The sequence below is a fragment of the Bos indicus genome, chromosome 22 (assembly GCF_029378745.1).
Source record: "Bos indicus isolate NIAB-ARS_2022 breed Sahiwal x Tharparkar chromosome 22, NIAB-ARS_B.indTharparkar_mat_pri_1.0, whole genome shotgun sequence".
NCBI classification, from domain to species: Eukaryota; Metazoa; Chordata; class Mammalia; order Artiodactyla; family Bovidae; genus Bos; species Bos indicus.
In genome coordinates, this window is record NC_091781.1 from 43,604,118 (window position 1) to 43,624,135 (window position 20,018).

The 20,018-nt window shown below is 41.7% G+C and overlaps 1 protein-coding gene and 1 pseudogene across 16 annotated transcripts in view; one reads left to right on the forward strand and one right to left on the reverse strand.

Annotated features, from left to right (window-relative positions):
• The window catches only part of DNAH12 (dynein axonemal heavy chain 12), a 191,641-nt gene that overhangs the window by 74,702 nt on the left and 96,921 nt on the right, over window positions 1-20,018 (forward strand). For 15 of the 16 annotated variants that reach the window (XR_011563137.1, XR_011563135.1, XM_070777134.1 and 12 more), the window contains 7 exons: window positions 1,117-1,269; window positions 1,752-1,991; window positions 2,328-2,573; window positions 2,898-3,017; window positions 9,448-9,557; window positions 13,171-13,354; window positions 13,487-13,627. Coding sequence is in view for 14 of the 16 variants with exons in the window: in XM_070777134.1 (XP_070633235.1) it covers window positions 1,117-1,269; window positions 1,752-1,991; window positions 2,328-2,573; window positions 2,898-3,017; window positions 9,448-9,557; window positions 13,171-13,354; window positions 13,487-13,627 (1,194 nt within the window). In the remaining 2 variants the exon portion in view is untranslated. Of the gene's footprint in view, window positions 1-1,116; window positions 1,270-1,751; window positions 1,992-2,327; window positions 2,574-2,897; window positions 3,018-3,963; window positions 5,538-9,447; window positions 9,558-13,170; window positions 13,355-13,486; window positions 13,628-20,018 lie in introns of those variants that run through there. The other variant, XM_070777146.1, reaches the window with a different exon arrangement.
• On the reverse strand, window positions 18,885-19,893 carry LOC109575808 (tyrosine-protein kinase CSK pseudogene; annotated as a pseudogene).

The following is a 20,018-nucleotide window of genomic DNA, read 5'->3' on the forward strand; positions in this document are numbered from 1 at the left end:
GATACGCCAGCTTATATAAAAACAATAAAAGTGGAGTCCAGTAGGCAAAGACAGGTAGCAGTTTGCCATGCATCAGTGAATAACTGGTAACTGGTTTCACAATGAAGGTGATACTACTGGTAAGAGAATACAGAGCGGTGCTATGGGGATGGAGAAAATGAAGAACATACCAAGAGTGGAATGCGACAGCCAGGGTGAATCACAGACCAAAGTATATAGTAGGGCATCTCTTTCCCACTAACGGGCCTCCATGTATTACCCTCAGTTTTTGGTGTGTTCTCTCTTTGCAGCTAGCTATCAAGATTGTCATAACTGGTCTCTACAAACATTTCTGTAAGCACTTTTTTTTTTTAAGTGACATGTTATTTTTAATGTTTATTACTTTATTTTTGGTGTGCTGCACAGGCTTTTTTTCTAGTTGTGGCAAGCGGGGGCTACTCTCTAGTTGCGGTGGTGACATGTTATTTTTAATGTTTATTACTTTATTTTTGGTGTGCTGCACAGGCTTTTTTTCTAGTTGTGGCAAGCGGGGGCCACTCTCTAGTTGCGGTGCACGAGCTTCCCACTGGCGTTGGCTTCTCTTGTTGCAGAGCAGAGGCTCGAGGGCACTCAGGCTTCAGAAGCTGAGGCTCCTGAGCTCTAGAACACAGGCTGTAGTTGTGGTGCATGGGCTTACTTGCTCTGAAGCATGCGGAATTTTGCCAGATCAGGAATCACCCCTGTGCCTCCTGCATTAGCAGGCAGATTCTTTACCGTTGAGCCACCAGGGAAGCCCTCCATAACCACTTTTAATTAAACATTTCTGGTCAAATGTTAACACTTCAAGGCTGGATTCTCTTTGTTTTTAAAAAGGCAAATGGAATACATATGAAGTATTAGACGATAAGGAGATTTTCATACATTTTAACTTTTTTTAGATCCTTTAAACCACTTTTTCTTGTTGCAGCTACCGAAATGAGTTCTAAAAATCAATGATGTATGTAATTGCATTACTGTCTCTGAAGCTACAAATAAGACTGAGTCCATTTTATTAATATAAGCAATTGTCCTATTATAGAGTTTTTGTTTGTTTTCAGTTAAGCATGGATTTCTTTTCATATTTATTTTTCTTTTCAGATAGGTGCCTTCTATTTAAACCTTGGAGGTGCTCCAGAAGGGCCAGCAGGCACAGGAAAAACGGAAACCACCAAAGACTTGGCTAAAGCTCTTGCTGTACAGTGCGTGGTGTTCAACTGTTCAGATGGGCTCGATTATCTAGCAATGGGAAAGGTAAAGTTACATATTAAATATTACAAGTAGTTTATAGTTAGGGCTAACTGGATAAGCTGAAGCAAATTCATATTTAAAACACTGATTGTGGTTTATGCATTATTTGAGCTCTTTTTTTTTAATGGGTAAAGCCATTGTTTTTATCCCTTTGGGGTTTTTATTGAGCTTAACTTACAATTTTGACTTAAAAGGTTCGCAGGTTTCTCACACGGTAAAGAATCTTCCTGAAATGTGGGAGACCAGAGTTCGATCCCTGGGTCTGGAAGATCCCCTGGGGATGGAAATGGCAACGCTGTCCTGTGTTCTTGCCCGGAGTACTCCATGGACAGTATAGTCGACTCGCAAAGAGTCGGACATAACTGAGCAACTAACACACACACTTCAATTTTGACTTAAAAGGTTAAATATTTGTTTTAACAAAAGATGTTACAGTTTTAACAAAAGGGCTTTCCTACGAAAATCATCGTTTTTCTTGTCCTTAGTTTTTTAAAGGATTGGCTTCTTCTGGTGCTTGGGCTTGCTTTGATGAATTTAATCGAATTGAGTTGGAAGTGCTGTCAGTGGTAGCTCAACAGATCCTTTGCATTCAGAGAGCCATTCAACAGAAGCTGGAAGTGTTTACTTTTGAAGGGACAGAACTTAAGCTCAATCCAAACTGTTTCGTAGCTATTACCATGAACCCTGGCTATGCAGGACGTTCTGAATTACCAGATAATCTTAAGGTAATATATATTTTTTAAAGAGTGTAAATTTGGTAATCAGCATAATCTACTCAAAATGGTACACTTTTCTCACATGTATTTGTAATCTCCCTTTTACCTTTTCCATTTGCTGTAAGGTTAACCTGTAAAGACTTTTTTTAATGGCTAAAAAAATATTGGAATATTAGAGTACATAAAACTGCTAAAATGCTTCTGAACAAATTAAAGAGTTAGTGAAAAGGTGCTGCGCTGGGGAGTAAACTTGAATATCAGCCCGTTGTCTTTGGGTGCTTATGCTCAGCTTTAAAACCTGTTTCCTTTATGTAAATAAAATGTTTCACTTGTTTTATGCTTCAGGTGCTTTTCAGAACAGTGGCTATGATGGTTCCAAACTATGCCCTCATAGCAGAAATCTCCCTCTACTCCTACGGATTTCTGAATGCAAAACCTCTGTCTGTGAAGATAGTAATGACCTATAGGCTCTGCTCAGAGCAGCTCTCATCACAGTTTCATTATGACTATGGAATGCGAGCAGTAAAAGCAGTTTTAATAGCTGCTGGAAACCTAAAACTAAAATTTCCAAATGAAAATGAAGATATCCTTGTAAGTATTAAATATATATGTTGTGAAAGTTTCCATTAAAAGATAATTTTTTTTTAGCAAGGTTGATTGTGAACTATAGATAGGCAGATAAGAGTTGTAGCTTTGAGCCTTTTTATGTGGGGTTGAAATGACAGTTTTGAGGTTCTGGTTTTCATTATAATTTGTAGGAATCCAAGGATCTTTCTGTTTGATAAGTGTAGTATTGGCTTTTTAGTATAGGGATTCCATGAAATATAAAACAAACTTTGACTTTGGTGAGGTGGGGGCAAGAGGAGGGCCAATACTGGCAATTAATCTGTATTGCACTTTTTGATTGATTTTTAGCTTCTTCGATCAATTAAAGATGTAAATGAACCAAAGTTTTTATCACATGATATACCCTTATTTAATGGAATAACTAGTGACTTATTTCCTGGTGTTAAACTTCCTGAAGCCGACTATCATGTAAGTAAACCTCTGAGAGTGACTTGTTCTTCAAATAAATTCATCTGGTGACTCAGTAGTTTTTTGAGTTTTATTAAATGAGTGAATTATTCTATTAGGAATATAAACCTCTATTTTGGCCACTCTGATTAATAAAGAAGAGTAAATTTTAGTGTGTGTGCTCAGTTGTTCGGTCGTGTCTGACTCTTTGCAATCCCATGGACTATAGCGTACCACGCTCCTCTATCCATGGGATTTCCCAGGCAACAGTACTAGAGTAGGATGCCATGCCCTTATCCAGGGAAATTTTAGTACTTTATTATGATACCAGGATTAACAAGTTTCAGGTCAAAGATAATGTTACCTATAAAAGAAACACATTTTATTTCCTGTATTCTTATCTTGTGATTTATAATATTTACTACTAAATATACCTCCCTGGTGGCTCAGATTGTAAAGAATCTGCCTGCAATGCAGGAAACCCGGGTTCGATCCCTGGGTCAGGAAGATTCCCTGGAGAAGGGAATGGCTCCCCACTCCAGTATTCTTATCTGGAGAATTCTATGGACAGAGGAACCTGTAGGGTTACAGTCCATGGGTTTGTGAAGAATTGGACACGACTGAGCGATTAACAGAATGTCAATCTCAACCCGATAAATGTGTCTCTTAGTTTTTCAGGGTTCTCTGAGAAACTGCCAGATTTCTCCTTGTAGGTTTCTAGGTCCCCCAGTGAGAAGGGGGCATGCACTCCAGTGTTCCCTCTGTTCCCATCAGTTACCTCCCGGAGAGGATAAAAGCCTGGTTGGGCAAAAGTGGGGGCTAACTTTGCACCTGATTGGAGCACCACTGGGGAAAGCAATGGTGCTTGTTAACCCTGGTATCATATAACATAAAGTACTAAAATTTCCCTGGAGAAGGGCATGGCATCCTACTGGGGTAACTGATTTGGGGGTTTCTATTTTGACAGGGTAAGGTGAGGGGACAAAAGCTGAAGAAGATGGTGAGAGGAAGAAACGGAGTTTGAAAGAGGGAGTCCATGAGAAGATGTAGCTCCAAATCTTTTGGGGGCAACACAGAAATAGAGGCTTGACACAAACAAGACTGACTCAGACTTTTTTCTTCCGTAATTTAATTTTATACTGGAGTATAGTTGATTTACACTGTTGTGTTAGGTTCAGGTCTACAGCTAGGGCTTTCCACGTGCTGCTAGTGGCAAAGAACCCCCCTGCCAGTGCAGGAGACACAGGAGATGCAGGTTCGATTCCTGGGTCTGGAAGGTCCCCTGGAGAAGGAAATGCCAACCCACTCCAGTATTCTTGCCTGCAGAATCCCATGGACAGAGGAGCCTGGCAGACCACAGTTCATAGGGTTGCAAGGAGTCTGACGCAACTGAAGAAACTTAGCATGCATATGTACAGCTAAGTGATTCAGTTATATATGGATACGTATATCCGTTCTTTTTCAGAGTCCCTTCCCATATACTTTATTACAGAATATTGAGGAGAGATCCCTGTCTACATATTAGTTGGTCCCTCTTGCTCATCTATTTTATATAAAGTAGTGTCTAAAGTTAATCACAAATCCTAAATGATCCCTCACCTCCACGTGTCTCTCTCACTTGCCCCTTGAAACCACAAGTCTACTTTCCAAGTCTGTGACTCTGTTGTTATTTTGCAAAGAAGTTCATTTCTATCATGCATTTTTTTTGAAGGATCCACATAAAAGAGATATCACATGATATTTGCCATTCTCTGTCTGATATTTGCCATTCTCCTTCACCTAGTGTGACCATCTCTATATCCTTCCATCTTGGGGCAATGACATGATTTCATTCTTTTTTAAGGCCAAATAATATTCCATTAAATATATGGACCACATCTTTATCCATTCAGAGTTTGGTAGACATTTAAGATGCTTTGGTGTCTTGGTTATTCTACATAATGTTGCAGTGAGTTTTGGGGTGTGTGTACCTTTTTGAACTATGGTTTTCTCAGGGTATTCTCCCAGAATTGGGATTGCCAGATCAAATGATACCTTTGTTTTTCCTTCTTGAAGGAACCAAAATACTGTACTTCACAGCACTACCAATTTGCATTCCTTCCAGCAGTGTACAAAGGTTGCATATTCTCCGTGCCCTCTCCAGCATTTGCTGTTTGGAAACTTTCTGATGGCCATTCTAACTGGAGTCAGTTGATAACTCGTTGCAGATTTTAATTTGCAATTGTCTAATAATTGGCTTTTCATTGGCTTTTTTCATAACAACAGTATAAATAAAATATACCTCTTGAATTTTCTTCTTGAAAGCCAGCCCATTCAAAAATTCTTTTTCCATGATCTTTGTGAGGACATTTCTTCAGGGCAGGTATTATTTCTTTGCAGCAATGCAAATCTTGTGGATGTTAACTATGATAGCAACAGGGAGTCAAGTTGCTGTTATGAGAAAGGGCCACAAGATGGGAGTACTTCCCCATTCCCAATCTGGAAAATAGACTGAGCCTTTTAGACAAAGTCATGTTCCTGATGGTAAATGAGAACGGAGCGGGGGCGGGGGAGGGGGGAGGAGAACAAAGACTCAAGGGCTTGTGTCTCTTTACCTCTGCCCCTCTTCCTTACCTATTCGCCTCCTCCCACCCCTCTCAGCCAAAGCCCAAGCCCTGAAAAAGCATTTTGCCAAGAGTATTAGGGTCAGTAGGTAGGGTGACTCTAAGCAAACTGGCTTTACCTGGGACCACACCACGAGGAGCTCTGGAGGGCCAAGGTTCTGAGAGATCTTCCTGGCATGCTGCTCCACTGTCCTTTGGAGGCATGAGTCTTGGCTTACCTGAAAAGGGCCCACCTGCATGCCGAAGCAGTGGTTTTATTCAGAGGGACCCGGCACTTTTGGTAGAAGTGGGGATCATTTGCTGGCATGACCTCCTGAGCAGCCTCAAACTCACACCACTCCTGCTTTGGGAGCCGAGTCTACTCAGGTCTAAGAAACCAGCCTGGGTGACTCAGGTCCAGGAGAATAGAATAGACATTTTTTGCTCTTATGACTGTTTTGTTTGTTTGGATGGTCTGTTGCAGTGGAGTTGACATGCATCGTTCTCTTTGAGTTCTTCACCTCCTTGATTCACTTCTACATAGGCCTGTACCTATAATTTTCAGATTCTCATCCCATGATGGTATTGCAGAGTGTTGAGTTAAATTTCCTGGGCCCTTCTGTGGGTCTTCGGCTATGATATATTTTTATGTGCATTTCCAGTAGTTTGGGGCCTCCTCATTGATCCTGCTCCCTGCTTCCCCCTGCCAACCTCCCCATCTATGCCTTGGCAATGGTATGTTTCATGTGTAAGCCCGTGAGCCTGATTTTTGTGTGGGACACTAATGGGTTTCGATCATGTTTTAGATATCACTTGTAAGTGAAATCAGTCATACTTGTGTTCTGTCTGCCTCACTGGACTTGGTGTGAGCCTCTTCTGGTCCATTGAGTTGCTTAAAACAGCACAATTTTCATTGTGTTTCTGGGCTGAGTGACTGTCCACTGAGTATGGGTGGCATGCTTTCTTTCTCTGTTCATCTGTCCTCAGACACTTGGGTCGTTTCTCTGCCTTGGCTATTGTAAATAATGCAGACACGACCATTACAGTGCCTGTGACTTTTGCAAGGATGTTTTTCGCTGGGTATCCTTCCGGGAAGAGATACACGATCTTGTGGTAGCTCCGTTTTTCTTTTCTTAAATAAACATCCACACTGTTCTCCAGAGTGACTGTTGCCAGTTTACAGTCCCACCTCAGCATTGGAGAGTTCCCTATTCTTTCCCAACTCCACTCCCCAGACCCGGGGAGCCTTTTTCGAAGTGTTGATTTTGTAATGATTGCTGCCAGAGGATGCCTGTGTGTCTTTGTCTTGGGGTCTTTCTCCTCCTTAGAGATCCTGAGCATTTTCATTCAGGTGATTTTTCTCTGTGACAAAGAGAATGTGGCTGTTGAAATATGCACGTGGAGGGTCAGCTCTGTTTTGAGTTAGGTTTTCATTAGGTGCCTCATTAGGACCTTTCTTGGTGGGGGAGGTATCTGCATCCCCAATCCTGTGAACCTGAAGTACTCTGCGGCCATGTCTTCTCATTGCAGTTCCAGAAAATGTCCACAAGGCGGCAGCACTTCCTCATGCCCCACTTGTTCACTGGGCCATCCTTCCTGGGTTTTCAAGGAGAGTGCAAGGTGCCCAAGAGCTTGTGTCTCTTTACCTCTGACCCTCTTCCTCTACCCCTTCGCCTCCTCCCGACCACCTCAGTCAAACCCCAAGCCCTGCAAAAGTGTTATGCTGAGGGTCCTGAGTGTCAGTTGGTGGGGCGACTGTAAGCAAGCTGGCTGTAATCAGGGACCAGAGCCCCCCCTGGAGCCCTGAAGCCCTACGCCTCTCAGAGCTCTTCCAGGCACGCCTCTCCACGTCCTTTGGCGGCTTGAGGCTCGGCTTAGGTGAAAAGGCCCCACCTGCATCCTGCGGTGGTGGTTTCATTCAGAGGGCACCCCTGGCCAAGTTCTGATGGAAGCGGGGCTCATTTGCTGGCACGTCCTCCTGAGCAGCCTCAATCCCACTCCAGTCCTGCTTTGGGAGCGGACTCTGCTCAGGTCTAGGGTTGGTCCAGGTCCCAGGGGAATTGCTATGGTTAGACGTCCACTATTTTTTCTTATTTGTGTCTGCTGAATGTACTGTGTTCTTTCTCCTTTGGTTGTTTTAAATGTTTTCTTTGTTTCCGTTCTTGACTCTGTGCCAAATCTTGTTCATTTTGTACTTATCCTGCTTGGTATTTGCTGCACTTCTGCTACCTGCATATTACTTTCTTTCTCCAGAAAATTCGTATTGTCTTTTAAAGTATTTCTTCTACCCAATTTTCTCTCCCCTGGGGCTCTAGTTACATGAATTAATATTTTTGACTATTTTATATTGTCTCACATGTCTCTTATGATCTATTTCTGTTTTTTCATTGCTTTTATTATCTGTGCTTTAGTTTGGATACTTTTATTGACTTGTCTTTAAGATTCATGATCCTTTCTTTGCCTTTGTTCAGTCTACCAATAAGCCTCTCCAATGGACCATTAATTTTATCAATTTTATTTTTTTCAGCTTTATTTTATCCAGTTTGACTTTATTAAAAGATCTCATTTCTTTGCTTAAATTCTTCATCTTTTCATCTATTTTTGTAATATTGTCTATGTTCTTTTATACATTTATAAAAGTCATTTTATTTTTTTGTCAGCTAATTACGACACCTGAGTCATCTGTGAGTTATTTTATTTACTATGTTTTTTTCCCCCTACTGATCAACAGCTATTTTTTCTTATGACTGTTGAAAATTGAGTAGAAAGTAAGAGGGTGAACTGGTAGTATTTTCCTGTAGGAAAACCATGTTTTTTTCCTTTGTAAGATGGCTAGGTTGAGCTGCTGATCTTTTCAACCAAGAGTTGACCTGAGCCAGAGTCTTGTTGCACAAGTATTGATCATTAGTCTATCTCTGATTTCAAATGTCTTTAGAGTGAGAATTGTCCTAATCTATGATAGGATCCTCCCTCTAGCAGCATTTTGGGATAAAAACATCCAAAGAAGACTAAGAAAATCTCTTTCTGTGGGGGGTTTGTAGCTAAGTCCTTGATTTCTTGTGTCAGTTCACACTCAGCAAAAGCATAGGCAGTGGAAAAACCAGCTTTATATTTGAAGCTCCTCCAGATTTATATGTCGCAGGAGTCTACATGGTCATTAAAATATCTGTCAATTTCCCCTTACTTCAGCAAACTCCCTCTGCAGTATAGCAGGTCAGACCAATGCCTACCTGTCTGTACTTGCTTCTAGAAGTAAAACTAGCAGCTGGTCTGTGTGAAAGGCTCATCCCTTTCTGAAATTTAGTTCCTTTAGACTTGTGCTCAGTGCTCAGTTGCTCAGTTGTGGCCAACTCTTTGCAACCCCTTGGACTGTAGCCCACCAGGCTTCTCTGTCAGTGGAATTTTCTAGGCAGGAATATTGGAATGGTTTGCCATTTCTGAAATTTAGTTCCTTTAGACTTACGTGTATCTAAAATGCTCCTGTGTGTTTACAGTTTTTATAATTTTTGTAACCTCTGTGTGTTTCTATTTACCATAGTGTGAAGGATTGTTTGGCATGTCCTTCTATATCCTAATCAAAAGTGAAATTCTGGAAAAACTAATAAGACAAGTTGTTTTCATGAAGCATACACCCAGTGCTATGATGCCATGATCATTGATAACTTATAATGGGAAACACTAATTTTTTAAAGTATTTTAATTCTACTTTTTCCTTTCTTAAGTAAAAAAAAAAGGTTTAAGAAATAGTTTACAAATATAAGAAGATAGTTTTATTATTTCTAAATGAAAAATCTATATTTATAAGACATGAATGATATGACTTATAATAGCATTTTGTAGAAATGCATTCCATTTTTCTTTTCTTTTAGGAATTTTTGGAATGTGCTCATGAAGCCTGCAAAGTACATAATCTTCAGCCTGTTAAATTTTTTCTTGAAAAAATGATTCAGACATATGAGATGATGATCGTTAGACACGGGTAAGATTATAGATAGTTAGATGCCATGGTTAGCTGTTATTTTTTAAGTTAAACTATTAAAACAACTAAAATTTGTAAACCAAAAGAGTCAGCAAATCTTGCTAGGTGCAGTAGGGAGCAACCCTCTACCCCCATTCTACCCCAGCCAGTCTCCATTCCAGTAACTTAAAAACAACGCTGTATTTCTCTCTCATGCCACATGTCTTAAAAAGATTGGAAAGGAGTGCTCATTCAGTCAGTGATGTAGCACTAATGACCCTCCACAATTTTCCCCTTTGATCATCAAATATGTTATTTGTTCTACTTCATGAATATTAAATACACTTTTACTTTCCCAGGGAGGCAACCTGAAAGTTCCAATCAATGAACCAGACTCAAAGTCTAGAATCTCTAGATGATGTGTGATAGTCTCTGTATCAGATTTGGAAGCTGTTCCTCTTGCTCCAGAGATCTAAAAATAGAAAAACAAGTTCTCTGCCCTGCACACATCCGGTATTATAATAGTGGGTTTACCAGAACATGATTACCACAGCAAATACTCACATTCAGAAACTGAACAGACAAAGCCAATACTTGGCAGTAGCGGTTCTGAAATTCAGCAAGGCATGTTGGACCCTAATTCCAGAGATAGACTGACTGTGAGAGTACTTCAGTGGTTTGTACTGAAGGCCCTTCCAGGGAATCAGAATCATTTTATACATAATTTATTGTAAAGGGTATCACTAAGTGGCTCTGGCCATTTTGTATCCATAATTACATATATATATATATATTTTTTTTTTTTCCCTCCTGAGATAGCCTTCCCTACCAATTGTATAAACTGAGATCCTCATAAAACCTGGGTATACTTCTGTTTGGCTTTGCTCCCCAAGAGGGGTTTTCTGGGAACCTGTCCTCTGTGGACTTTGGTTCAACCTTGTGAGGGGTCTCCCATCTCCATTTTCTTCCCTGGTCACATGTGAGGTGGATAATAGAGAAAATTTCCTTGAGAGCTGAAAAATGTTTTCAGCCGGCTCTCTACCTATAGAAAGGTCAAAGATCAAAGGTCTCAAAGGTCATGATTTTTTAAAGGCAGATTTTTTTTTAAAAGCTCTTTGTATTATATAAATTTACAGTCAACCCTCATGCATTCAGTAACTAAGAGTCTTTTTTACAAATCTTAAACATTCAAATTGTGTTTTAGCCTAGACTCCTGGTTTCTTTGTCAGTCAACTCTCTCAGAAACTTAATAAGCTTTTTTTTCCATTTGATTCCAGGTGTGCCAGGAGCCACCAGAGTGGTCCTTATTAAGTCATACCTTTGTAAACATCCTTATAGTATCCTCGAACCTATCTGACTTAGTTGGTGGGCCCACATCCTTAATCTGTTTTCCCTAAATTATTTCACCATCCGGAAATGATTGCTGGGAACCATATTAACCTTTCATATCTTATAATGAAGTGATACAATGGCCCTGCTCTTGATTTGGTCTTTGATACTAGGCTAAGTTGATCTTTGTTGTTCAAAGATTTTCTCAACTTATCTCTTACTAGTTGCAGATGAGAATAAATCACCTCATTCAGTCTCTCAAGTCTCTTTTCTCAGCTTTTCTCTACTTTCATACCAGCTTGCAAACTGGCCATATTTTCCTGAGCTCATTTCCTTTTGTAGTTCCTTGTTAAATGCATCCCTCAGCTGCCAATATATACTAATAATTTTCTGTTTACTATCTTTCCCCCCTAAAACCACAATTTCAACAGATTTATTTACCTATCTCCCAGATTATCTCAGGGGATAAATTTACCAAACGTTTGATCATTCAGTTCAGTTCAGCCAGGCCTCCCTGTCCATCACCAACTCCCGGAGTTTACGCAACTTCATGTCCATTGAGTCGGTGATGCCATCCAACCATCTCATCCTCTGTCATCCCCTTCTCCTCCTGCCCTCAATCTTTCCCAGCATCAGGGTCTTTTCAAATGAGTCAGATCTTTGCATCAGGTGGCCAAAGTATTGGAGTTTCAGCTTCAACATCAGTCCTTCCAATGAACACCCAGGACTGATCTCTTTCAGGATGGACTGGTTGGATCTCCCTGAAGTCCAAGGGACTCTCAAGAGTCATCTCCAACACCACAGTTCAAAAGCATCAATTCTTTGGTGCTCAGCGTTCTTTATAGTCCAACTCTCACATCCATACATGACTACTGGAAAAACTATAGCCTTGACTAGACGGACCTTTGTTGACAAAGTAATGTCTCTGTTTTTGAATATGCTGTCTAGGTTGGTCATAACTTTCCTTCCAAGGAGTAAGCGTCTTTTAATTTCATGGCTGTAGTCACCATCTGCGGTGATTCTGGAGCCCAAAAAATAAAGTTCAACCACTGTTTCCCCATCTATTTCCCATGAAGTGATGGGACTGGATGCCATGATCTTAGTTTTCTGAATGTTGAGCTTTAAGCCAACTTTTTCACTCTCCTCTTTTACTTTCATCAAGAAGCTCATTAGTTCTTCTTCACTTTCTGCCATAAGGGTGGTTTCATCTACATATCTGAGGTTATTGATATTTCTGCCAGCAATCTTGATTCCAGCTTGTGCTTCCTCCAGTCCAGCGTTTCTCATGATGTGGTCTGCATACAAGTTAAATAAGCAAGGTGACAATATACAGCCTTGATGTACTCCTTTCCTATTTGGAACCAGTCTGTTGTTCCATGTCCAGTTCTAACTGTTGCTTCCTGACCTGCATACAGGTTTCTCAAGAGGCAGGTCAGGTGGTCTGGTATTCCTATCTCTTTCAGAATTTTCCACAGCATAGCATTAATTCCCAGTCGTTAGCCTCTGTTAACAGTTAATTTGCCACCCACAACTTAGCCTCTAAGCCAGTGCCCCTTAGTCTCTCTCTCTTTTTTTTTAATCATGGCAAGAATACCTTTCTCCCTTCTAGGTACCAATTTCTATCAGTAAGGATGGACTACAGAGAAACAATCTGTACCCAAATCTTAGTGACCTGAGAACAAAGGTGTATTTCTCTATCATACTGTTTTCAATCTAATTTAACAGGGAGGTTCTGCTCATCATAATTATTCAGTTCCCAGGATGTTGGAGCAGCCACCGTCTTAACATTGTGGGTCACAGATTGCTAGAGGGAAGAGAGCTCTGTAGGGTCCCTTATGGGCAATTATCTCTCCTCTACCAAGTAACACTCATCATTTCCATTTATTATACCTTAGTCACCTAGTAGTCCTAAAAGAGAGCAAGGAAGAGAGGAGATGTGCCAGCAGAGAGGAGATTCAGAGGTATTTGGCAAAGAGCACTGTAGCAAGTGAAAATGAGGAAAAGTGAATCCTCTCCATCTCCCTGCTTAGGAAACCTCAAGTCATTAAATTTTTTTTCTTAAGTATGCAGTTGTTTCCATTTTCATTTGGAAAATTTTTATTCTCTTTTGTAGATAAAGGTATTAATATTGAGAACTTGATTTAGAGATCAGTTAAATGTAACCACCTTATATCTGAGACAAAGTAATATAATTTCAAAAATTATATGTAGTAATTATCATAGGGTGAAAATTTATATACAAATATATAGGTAAATAATTTAACTTACCATTATTTTTGATATAATGACTTTTTTTCCTTCATAGTTTTATGTTAGTAGGAGAGCCTTTTGCTGGTAAAACAAAAGTTCTGCATATGCTGGCTGATACTCTAACTCTTATGAATGAACGTGGCTGTGGAGAGGAAGAAAAAGTCATTTATAGGACTGTAAACCCCAAATCCATTACTATGGGCCAACTTTTTGGACAATTTGACCCAGTGTCCCATGAGGTAATCCTCAGTAGAAACATCTCTACTCTTACTGACAATGCACATTAAGCCAAGAAATTTGAAATATTTTTATGTTAACACTTTATAGTTTTTTAAGGGAAACTTTCCAACTCTTCCTTTTTTCCTCCTCAGTGGACTGATGGTATTGTGGCTAATACTTTTAGAGAATTTGCCTTATCAGAAACACCTGACCGGAAATGGGTTGTATTTGATGGTCCCATTGACACTTTGTGGATAGAGAGCATGAACACAGTACTGGACGATAATAAAAAGGTAAGCCATCACGATTAAAAGTGAAACAGATGCACAGTGTGAGTATACTTAACGCTGCTGTTAAGTCATGTCAGGCTACTGAGCAGTAAACCTAAAATGGTTAACGTGCTAAATTTATGTGTGTTTTTTTTTTTTTTTACCACAATTAGAAAAAACAAAGCAGATACAGACATGGTTAAGCATGTTATATGTCCAACAACTAAATCCCAAAATTTTAAAATGAAGGATGCAGCAAATTTAAAAAGTTTATAAGTTATCTTTTCAATGAAAACTATGCTGTGGTAAATTCTTTGATTAGTTTTTTTTTTTTTTAATTAGAATACAAGTATATTAAAACTACTACATTAGCTGGAAGGCATGGTAATGTGACGGGTGATAATAAGTTATGTGACTATAGTCTTAAGGCTTCTTATAGAACTTTAATGTTTTCAGTTCAGTTCAGTTCAGTCACTCAGTCGTGTCCGACTCTTTGCAACCCCATGAATCGCAGTACACCAGGCCTCCCTGTCCATCACTAACTCCCGGAGTTCACTCAGACTCACATCCATCGAGTCAGTTTAATATTTTAGAAGAAAACAAAAAACCCTTCTTTTTTGAAAACATAGACTGCTTCAGTGTTTATATGTGGTACATAACCTTAGAACCTGTGAGATTTAAAAAAAATAAGAAAATGGAAATCTTATATTTATTTTAACTGAGAGATAACATATATAATGTATAAAATGAATACCAAAGTTTAGAATCTATGATTTCTTTTACATATGCGTACACCCAGATGACCATAATATAAATAAAAATACCTTAAATTTATTGCTCCCTACAAGGTTCACTTAAGTCCCTATGCAATCTGTACATCTTCCCAAAGGCACAATCGTTATTCTAACTTGTGCTGTAATAACCTAGTTTTGCCAGTTCTTGAACTTCATGTAAATAGAATCACACCATATAATATTTTCTTTCTTTTGGTCAATACAACAATCTATGATATTAATATTGTAGTTCCATTTTATTTCTTTATTATTCTTTTAATATTTGTATTAGTATTCTACTGTATCAATATACCACAATTTATTTTTATATCTAAATGAAATACTTATACTACTAAGTAAGCAAACTAGTTTAATTAACATTCAAACATATACTCCAGTACTTTATTATAGGTGGTTAGTCATTTGTTTATTATTCAGTCATATTGATTGGACTAAGGGGGAAAGCAAAAAGACAAGAAATAGTGATGATTCAGAAGAGAGGGTTAATCAGTTTAGTTGAGTCCAAGGTAAGAGAAACCCCAGTAAGACGGTAGGCACTGAGAGAGGGCGTCAGAGGGCAGACAGACTGAAACCATAATCACAGACAACTAGCCAATCTGATCACACTTGTCTAACTCAATGAAACTAAGCCATGCCATGTAGGGCCACCCAAGATGGACGGGTCATGGTGGAGAGTTCTGACAAAATGTGGTCCACTGGAGAAGGGAATGGTAAACCACTTCAGTATTCTTGCCTTGAGAACCGCATGAACAGAATGAAAAGGGAAAAAGATAGGACACTGAAAGATGAACTCCCCAGGTCAGTAGGTGCCCAATATGCTACTGGAGATCAGTGGAGAAATAACTCCAGGAAGAATGAAGAGACGGTGCCAAAGCAAAAACAACACCCAGTTGTGGATGTGACTGGTGATGGAAGTAAAGTCCAATGCTGTAAAGAGCAATATTGCATAGGAACCTGGAATGTTAGGTCCGTGAATCAAGACAAATGGGAAGTGGTCAACAGGAGATGGCAAGAGTGAACGTTGATATTTTAGGAATCAGCGAACTAAATGGGTGAATTTAACTCAGATGACCATTATTTCTACTACTGTGGGCAAGAATCTCTTAGAAGAAATGGACTAGCCATCATAGTTAACAAAATAGTCTGAAATGCAGTACTTGGATGCAATCTCAAAAACGACAGAATGATCTCTGTTCGTTTCCAAGGCAAACCATTCAGTATCACAGTAATCCAAGTCTATGCCCCAACTAGTAATGTTGAAGAAGCTGAAGTTGAATGGTTCTATGAAGACCTGCAAGACCTTTTGGAACTAACACCCAAAAAAGATGTCCTTTTCATTATGGGAGAATGGAATGCAAAAGTAGGAAGTCAAGAAATACCTGGAGTAACAGGCAAATTTGGCTTTCGAGTACAGAATGAAGCAGGGCAAAGGTTAATAGAGTTTTGCCAAGAGAATGCACTGGTCATAGAAAACACACTCTTCCAACAACACAAGAGATTCTACACATGGACATCACCAGATGGTCAACATCGAAATCAGATTGATTATATTCTTTGCAGTCAAAGATGGAGAAGCTCTATACAGTCAGCAAAAATAAGACTGGGAGCTGACTGTGGCTCAGATCGTGAACTCCTTATTGCCAAATTCAGACTTAAATTGAAGAAAGTAGGGAAAACTACTACACCATTCAGGTATGACCTAAATCAAATCCCTTATGATTATACAGTGGAAGTGAGAAATAGATTTAAGGGACTAGATCTGATAGACAGAGTGCTTGATGAACTATGGACTGAGGTTCGTGACATTGTACAGGAGTCAGGGATCAAGACCATCCCCAAGAAAAAGAAATGCAAAAAAGTAAAATGGCTGTCTGAGGAGGCCTTACAAATAGCTGTGAAAAGAAGAGAAGCAAAAAGCAAAGGAGAAAAGGAAAGATATACCCATTTGAATGCAGAGTTGCAAAGAATAGCAAGGAGAGATAAGAAAGCCTTCCTCAGAGATCAGTACAAAGAAATAGAGGAAAACAACAGAATGGGAAAGACTAGAGATCTCTTCAAGAAAATTAGAGATACCAAGGGAACATTTCATGCAAAAATTGGCTTAATAAAGGACAGAAACGGTATGGACCTAACAGAAACAGAAGATATTAAGAAGAGGTGGCAAGAATACACAGAAGAACTGTACAAAAAACATCTTCACAACCCAGATAATCACGATGGTGTGATCACTCACCTAGAGCCAGACATCCTGGAGTGTGAAGTCAAGTGGGCCTTAGAAAGCATCACTACGAACACAGCTAGTGGAGGTGATGGAATTCCAGTTGAGCTCTTGCAAATCCTGAAAGATGATGCTGTGAAAGTGCTGCACTCACTATGCCAGCAAATTTGGAAAACTCAGCAGTGGCCACAGGACTGAAAAAGGTCAGTTTTCATTCCAATCCCAAAGAAAGGCAATGCCAAAGAATGCTCAAACTACCACACAATTGCACTCATCTCACACACTAGTAAAGTAATGCTCAAAATTCTCCAAGCCAGGCTTCAGCAATATGTGAACTGTGAACTTCCTGATGTTCAAGCTGGTTTTAGAAAAGGCAGAGGAACCAGAAATCAAATTGCCAACATCCGCTGGATCATGGAAAAAGCAAGAGAGTTCCAGAAGAGCATCTATTTCTGCTTTATTGACTATGCCAAAGCCTTTGACTGTGTGGATCACAATAAACTGTGGAAAATTCTTCAAGAGATGGGAATAGCAGACCACCTGACCTGCCTCTTGAGAAATTGTATACAGGTCAGGAAGCAACAGTTAGAACTAGACATGGAGCAACAGACCGGTTCCAATTCAGAAAAGGAGTATGTCAAGGCTGTATATTGTCACCTTGCTTATTTAACTTGTATGCAGAGTACATCATGAGAAACGCTGGACTGGAGAAAGCACAAGCTGGAATCAAGATTGCTGGCAGAAATATCAATAACCTCAGATATGCAAATAACACCACCCTTATGGCAGAAAGTGAAGAGGAACTAAAAAGCCTCTTGATAAAAGTGAAAGAGGAGAGTGAAAAAGTTTACTTAAAGCTCAACATTCAGAAAACTAAGATCATAGCATCCAGTCTCATCACTTCATGGCAAATAGATGGATAAACAGTGGAAACAGTGGCTGACTTTATTTTTTGGGCTCCAGAATCACTGCAGATGGTGACTGCAGCCATGAAATTAAAAGACGCTTACTCCTTGGAAGGAAAGTTATGACCAACCTAGACGGTATATTAAAAAGCAGAGACATTACTTTGCCAACAAAGGTCCGTCTAGTCAAGGCTATGGTTTTTCCAGTGGTCATGTATGGATGTGAGAGTTGGACTATAAAGAAAGCTAAGTGCTGAAGAATTGATGCTTTTGAATTGTGGTGTTGGAGAAGACTCTTGAGAGTCTCTTGGACTGCAAGGAGATTCAACCAGTCCATCCTAAAGGAGATCAGTCCTGGGTGTTCATCAGAAGGACTGATGTTGAAGCTGAAACTCCAATACTTTGGCCACCTGATGTGAAGAGCTGACTCATTCGAAAAGATCCTGATGCTGGGAAAGATTGAAGGCAGCAGGAGAAGGGGACAACAGAGGATGAGATGGTTTGATGGCATCACCTACTCAATGGACATGAGTTTGCATAAACTCCAAGAGTTGGTGATGGACAGGGAGGCCTGGTATGCTGCAGTCCATGAGGTTGCAAAGTCAGACACGACTGAGTGACTGAACTGAACTGAAGGACTCAGAGCCTGGTGGAAGGATTGTTTCATATCAGATGAGAGGGGAGCAGGAAAGGTGAATGTGTGGCTTTAATAGTGGAAATTTTGAAGGCAAATTATTTTTTTCTCGATGTCCTCGTGGAGTGATTTATTAGGATTCCATCTCAAGGCAGTGGGTGGGTGGCAGGGACTCCAAGCCCCTAATGAACCGTTTGCATGTGGAGCACGCCAACAGTGCACCTGGTCAAGGGCAGACATGGTGCTATAGAGGCGACCTGGACACAGAACGTGGGGCAAGGAATGAGGCTCCGGTGATGGATCCGTAAACAGGGGCCTAGTCTCCCCAACCCTCGTAGGCAGAGGAGGAAAAATAAGGCTCATACTTTTCGTAAAACACCCATTTGCTGGGTACTTTCTTTCTCCTTATCTTGAAAAATAATAAAAACACGGGGGAAAAAAATCTCAAAAGAAAAGAAAGGAATAAAACGGTAAGAAGGCGAGAGATGGGAGGCCAGGGGGAGCCTGACCACGGTAGGGCTAGGGCGTCTGCCCACTGCGCCTCAGCCTCCTCCCTTCTTGGCCCCGGGGCCTGGCTCCCAAAGCCCCACAAGTGGGTCCCTGAGAGAAGGTGCGGGGCCTCGGCGGGGTCTCCGGGGGCCAGAGGCAAGAGGCCCACTGGCCTGCTGCTGGGTTCAGTTCGGGTTTGGGCCCAGCGAGTGGGGGCGCTGGCTGTGCGGTCTATCTAGGTTCAGCCCTCACAGGTCTGGGCCCCAGCAGAGGCCGGCAGTCCCAGGTGCAGCTCGTGGGTTTGATGCGCTCCCGCTGCTCTCGGAAATGCGGGAAGGACGGCCGTGCGAGGGCGTCCGGGTGCCCGCAGTGCATCATGGCCTCGTATGGACGGGCGGGCGGCCGTGGGGGGCGTCTGTCAGTCTGGTAGCCCTTTCCAGCCGCGGGGCCACGTCCTTCAGGGATGGATTCTTGGGTAAGACACTCGGCCGGAAGAGTAGATTTTTCCCAGAGAAGGATCTCGAAACGCCACACGTCCGACTCGGTGGAGAACTTCCTCTCTGTCAGGGCCTCGGGGGCCTCCCTCTGGATCGGCAGCTTGCAGGTGTCCTGGGTGCTGGAGGCCGCCTCGGTGAGGCCGGAGCCGCTGACCTGGGCCACGTGGTCCCTCGGACACCAGCACCTCCAGGTGTCCCACGGCCTCGCTGACGTCTAGGAAGAACTCGAGGAGATAGTCTCCTCCCAGTACCGACCGAGCCCTCACAGGTAGTCCCCCAGGACCCCTCAGCCGTGTTCTCGGCGACGATGTAGACCCGCCTTCCTCCTCTCCGGTCAGGCCCAGGAGCTGCACCAGGTGTACGCTGAAGTTGCGTCAGGACCCAGGCTTCAGCCCGGAAGGCCCGGACAGGAGCGTCATTCTTAACGGCGACCTTGTTCATTCCCTCGGTAGTTGCCCAGCATCACGCCTCCAAACTCTCGGTTCCCAGTGGTCTGCACCAGCTTCAGACCCTTCCTGTTTAGCACCTCCGTGACGTCTGGCCTGTCCCTCTGATCTGAGGTGCAGTGCTCCTCCAGCTGCCTGAGGTCCTCGTGGGTGCTGAGTTTGCTGGCTTGGTCCAGGATGTGGTGGCGTGCCTGGGGCTAGCCGGTGGTCTCCTGCACTAGGACAGGCCTGTCTGGTGGGCACAGTGGCTCTTCTGCCTGCTCCGCACGGTCTGGCCGTGGAACCAGGCCGTGAAGCTGAGTTCCATGCCTCTGCCTTCACGCCCTCCAGCTTCGGGACGTGGTTGTCTGGGGCGATGCCCTTGTGGCTCGCCTTATTCTTGGCTTTGTACCAATTGGGGTCCTTGGTGACAGCCACTTGCTGAGCACGTCT